General features: G+C 48.3%; 1 protein-coding gene across 1 annotated transcript in view; it reads right to left on the reverse strand.

The window, feature by feature from the left end:
* Positions 1-5,000, reverse strand: part of LOC134064123 (signal-induced proliferation-associated 1-like protein 2) — a 72,838-nt gene that overhangs the window by 50,670 nt on the left and 17,168 nt on the right. Inside the window, exons 7-8 of the mRNA XM_062519931.1 lie at positions 2,855-3,012; positions 1,341-1,917 (exon numbers count right to left, since the gene is read on the reverse strand). Coding sequence (XP_062375915.1) covers positions 1,341-1,917; positions 2,855-3,012 — 735 coding nt within the window. The remainder of the gene's footprint in view (positions 1-1,340; positions 1,918-2,854; positions 3,013-5,000) is intronic.

The raw sequence follows: 5,000 nt of genomic DNA on the forward strand, positions 1-5,000 counted from the left end.
CTGTTGTGCCAACTTGGCCTCTTTAACACCAACTGCGCCACAGTGTTACGGTAACAGGATACGGATCACGATTCAGTTACGCACATAACAAGCTCTAGGGTCCGTCACCAGAGGGACTGACCTACGTGGACAACTAAAAAAGACATCTCTTTTAGAGGATATTTTTCTATTTCTGTTGTCCATGTCGTGCTCACTCAGATGGGTCATAGACAGTATCACAAAGTGAGAGTGACTACAAATGCCCTTCTTCTTTGAACAATAGCCCGAACCCGACCGACAACAAAAACAGCTGTAAAGACAGCTTTGTTTGTCAGGTCACCTTATTTAAGCTTTGGGCATCAGATGAACTCTTAAAACATATTAGATAACACAAAGATAAAAAAAAAAAAAAAAAAAAAATCTTGACATGAGGCTGTAATGCTCAAAACATCAAATGGATCCCAGCAAGGAATAATGTTCAATCAGCTGAGGTCAAAAGTGGTGAGATCTCATGCTATCTGATCTCGGGGAGGGTGGGGAGCTTGTAAGAAGCTTATGATGAGATATCCCAGAGCTTAGAGAAAGCCAATTATTTAGTTTGCCTCTCCAAACAAGCTGTTCACAGGTCACCAGGAGAGCAGAGTAATGCCAAGTAATGTCGGCAGGTAGTCTGCATATGTCTGTGGAGACGGCTTTTACGCGACTCCAAGGTGGAGCAGGTAGAGTAGCTCAACATGGCTACCGCAAAAACAAAAATCGTAGCCCTTAATTATCACTCCCAGAGGCAGAACGTGTTTCTGAGGCTAAGTCGCAGAAATCCTTCAGATTTGCTCGAAAGGAGAGAGCGCTGCGATACCTAGCCCAGATAAGCCTCGGCAGACGGTGACTTTCTTCCTGGGTTTCAGCCGAGGAGGAGAGAGAGAGAGAGAGCGGAAGCTGCCGTGTTTTCGTTGGGACGGATGGAAATGAGGCCCCCTTTGAAATGAGAGAGAGGGGGCTGCGTTTAATTACTCCAGGGTCACACTCTCCGGGTCACCTTAGCACAGCTGTTAAAAGGCCCGTGAATTATGCATCCACTGGGGGTTCACCAGAGGGCTGTTCATCACTGCGGTGATTTTTTTTAATGCATTTCATCATAGACAAAAAAAAAAATTATGTGCACTAGTCGGGGGAAAAAAACTGCTCAAGGGCAAAAGCAAAAGTGTAGCGTGCTAGAGATCACTGCACCTAATATTTCCATATTTATTGACGCTAGGCTAGGGGTTTGTGGCGCTGATGGAGGAGCTATTGTGTAGGAAACCTAACTCCAGGTATGACTGGGGTCGAGAAGAGAAATTTGAAAAAAGTGACGTGAAACCTACCTCCAGCCGCTGGACGATCTCCAGGATGTCCTCGGCGCAGTGCTCAAGCGCGGAGAACAGGACGCACTCGCCGCGCTCGTAGAACACCTTGACGGCGGCCACGCTGGACGTCCAGCCGATGACGTCGCGGCACGAGCAGTTGAACACCACGTTCTTGGAGTCCTCCTCCACCAGCACGAGGAACTCGTTGGAGACGCCCAGCAGGCAGCTGACGTCGGCCGAGTGGGCGAAGTCGCGCGCCACCACGCCCCAGGTGACGGCGCCCACGCTGTGCAGGTGGGCGTCCTTGCGCGGCTTGCTGCGCTCCTTCTTCTTGGCGCCGAGCGTGATGAAGCTGAACTTGACGGCCGAGTCGACGGTGGCCGTGCTGACGAAGTTCTCCGCCAGGTCCTTGAGGTACTCCTGCCGCGTGCGCGTGGCCATGGCGCGGAACTTCTCCGACTTGTGCGCCGCGTTCTCGCCGTTGATCACCTTGGCGAGCAGGAAGTCCCGGAACACGGCCGACTTCGGAAAGGTCACGCCCTTGGGGATGGGAGGACCGAAGGGAGGCACGTCTTTCGATCGAGACACGGCCACACTGGACGGGGAGAGGATTCAGATTCAGATTTAAAAATGGACACTGACCACCGATACAATGGGCTGCTTGCATGAAAGGCTCTAATACGCTCATTTGTTTTTCGGCAGAGCCTGGAAAACAAACGACAGCCTTTAGTGCAAGTAGCAAATTGTTCAAATTGTGTACTGTTCAAGTCCAACAGCAATGGAAATCAACATTTTAATGAATATCTTAAATGGTTGCAAACCAGCTGTGGGATGTTAAAAAGAACAATATGCAGAAAGTAAGTAGCATGTGTGAGAGAACAACCCAATGTGGTTGCATCACCTTGAAAAACCTTAATTACACAAGCAATTTCAGATGATTTTGGATGTATCCACTGTGAAACTGCCAAAAAGAGCTGTCTAAAGATTCACTGCATAGTCTAGGCTCATTAAAACTTCAGAGTGTTTGTTGCTCAGGTTTCAAACCACACATTAAACGTGCGCTATCTTGTCAAGATGCACAACTCAAAAGAAGAGCCTCTTGTGAGCCTTCAGAGATATGGACTGTAATTACAATCCTCTTTAAAAATAATTAGATCATTGAAACAATGGTTTAAATATCATCTTGAAGTGAAATTATAGGCATCTTTCAAGTGACAACATAATTCCCTTCCCTTTAAAGTCTCTTGGATGGACTTTTATTTCATGAAAGCGCTTACAGATCATCAAAGATGCACGCTCTTCTCTCAATCGTCTAAAGGTTGTGACTTCACATCAGCATTCTCTGCGTTCTGCACTAAAGTGCTTTGGTAATTGTGAGTTTGCATTCTTCCCATCACCCTAATGCCTCTGTACTCCTCGACCCTCTTAACACATACTAACTCACTCTTGATCCAGCCCCCCCCCCCCCAAACACACACATACGCGCATACACACACACACACACACGCATCAGTCTCAGGATGAGCGCATACCTGTAGCAGACGTTCTCTGTGCAGGGGTTGTGGACTTTGACGATGACAAACACGTGCTGGAAGTGCGAGCGAATGTTTTTGGGAGTGAAAGGCAGGGCGCCAGGCTCTTGGAACACAATGGTGACGATGTCGTTTCCTATGTGCCTCTTCCTCAACAGCTGGTGTGGAGAGATAGAGGAAGAATAGATGGAGGAGGAGGAGGAGGAGGAGGAGGAGGAGGAGGAGAGGAAGAAGAAAAGAAGATTAGTGACAAAAGGAAGCAAATTAATCTAGCATTGAGAGATGATTCCTGGGAGCATCAGCCACAGATCGGAGTTACACACTCAAATGACGGCATTAAAACTGGACCACAATCCAGAGATGCTACGAGCTGAAGAAAGACAGAAAAACAGAGAGAAAGAAAAAAACAACTGGACCACATGCTAAGCATTCTGTGCTATTCCATGTGGTTCCAGCATTAATTGAGACTGCTTTTAAAAACAGAACAGTATTTGGTCCCAATAGCCACCCTCTATTCCAAATCTATTTCAGTCAGAGAGGTTGTCATAAGAGATTCATTCAGAGAATTACATCCCAGTTTTGGATGAACACACACACACACACACACACACACACACACACACACACACACACACACACACACACACACACACACACACACACACACCACACATTTCCAGCTGTGCCGATAGAAACGTCAAGTTCCAGGAACTGACGCTTAACCATGCCGCTTTAAGACCATACAGATGTGGTGCATCACAGGCTGGTGGTGGGATTTTCTGTCTTTCTTCACGACTCCCCCTGGAAACCAGACATCAGCGCCCAGATGTTCTGTGTGGCGCGCGGCAGCTTACTCTGGGAGGCAGGCAGGCAGACAACCCAAACCATCATTAACCTCAACTGCCTGAATGCTTAGGCCTCCATGAAATAAAGGGGAGAAAGAAAGACTGATGGAAAGCAGGAGAACGAGAGAGAGAGAGAGAGGAAGGGAGGAAGAGAGGGAGACAGCCAGAGAGATGGAAAGAGAGAGAGAGAGGGAGAGAGAAATAAATGGAAAGGGGAGAGCCTTAACCTCTCCGTCCCGCTGCAAGGTTTGCAGACAAACAGGATTATGGGCGAAACGGGCTGGATGAAGAGATGAGAAGGTGATCTCTTCTCGGGCCTTTTTGGAGGCTTACCGCCCGGCAGAATTAAAACACTAATCCCACGCAATCGAATGGAGTTTTCGAGGAGAGAGAACAAAGGGGGAGCAAAATCCACTAATCCTGCCAATCAAGAGGGGGAGACAGACGCGGCCTCCACACAGCCACACAACTCTCCTCACAAGACAAACTACGGTCACAAGTAGATGCCCCTGCAACCCCCGCACCTCCCCACCCAAAAAAGAAAGAAAAAAACACTCAATATCCCCTATCCAAATAGTCTCAAATGCTTCCTGAATAGAGAGGGCTGCCATCAAGGACAGACGACATATGGATTTAATGATCTCTTTTGGGACGCGATTATGATTGCAAAGTCAACACAGGCACTTAATAACAAGCACATGATATGATCCTTCTTAAAATCTCACTAAAAGGTCACCTTCAATAATAAAAGCTGGAATCCCAGTCTCCCAGTAATCCTCTGGTGTCTCCACTGACCAGAGGCACTGTGGGCTCACAGGAGGCAGATCTGGAGGCCTTGGCTGCCACTGGACTCTGGAGCTGTCACGATTAGCCGAGCTGTCCGTCCAGACGGATTCAGCGAGCGTACCCAGACACACCCCCACAACCCCCCCCCCCCCCCTCCCTCCCTCCCCCTGCTGTGGCTACAGAACACAGACTGACCAAGTGACCAAGAGAGGATAGGCGAGAAGATGCATCATCCGTCAGAGGTTTCGAGGCATAAACAAAATGCTTTGCTTTGTTTGGATCGTGGCAACAAGTGAACTAGCTTACGCCAGTGTGGATAGAGCCTAACGCTGAGGACTGACTGGGAAATGAGTACCAGTTTGTGCCTCTGTGCTTCCTGCTTGAGAATTGAGATATCATCTCTGTGGTCAGCAATTACGTCATCTGTATACCCAATTCTGGGGCCCAGACGATCAAACGCTCAACCCGTCCACCACCAATGGGCTAAGCTATTCCAAATTGCGGAGTAACTGTGA

The sequence above is a fragment of the Sardina pilchardus genome, chromosome 18 (genome assembly GCF_963854185.1).
Source record: "Sardina pilchardus chromosome 18, fSarPil1.1, whole genome shotgun sequence".
Lineage (NCBI taxonomy): Eukaryota > Metazoa > Chordata > Actinopteri > Clupeiformes > Clupeidae > Sardina > Sardina pilchardus.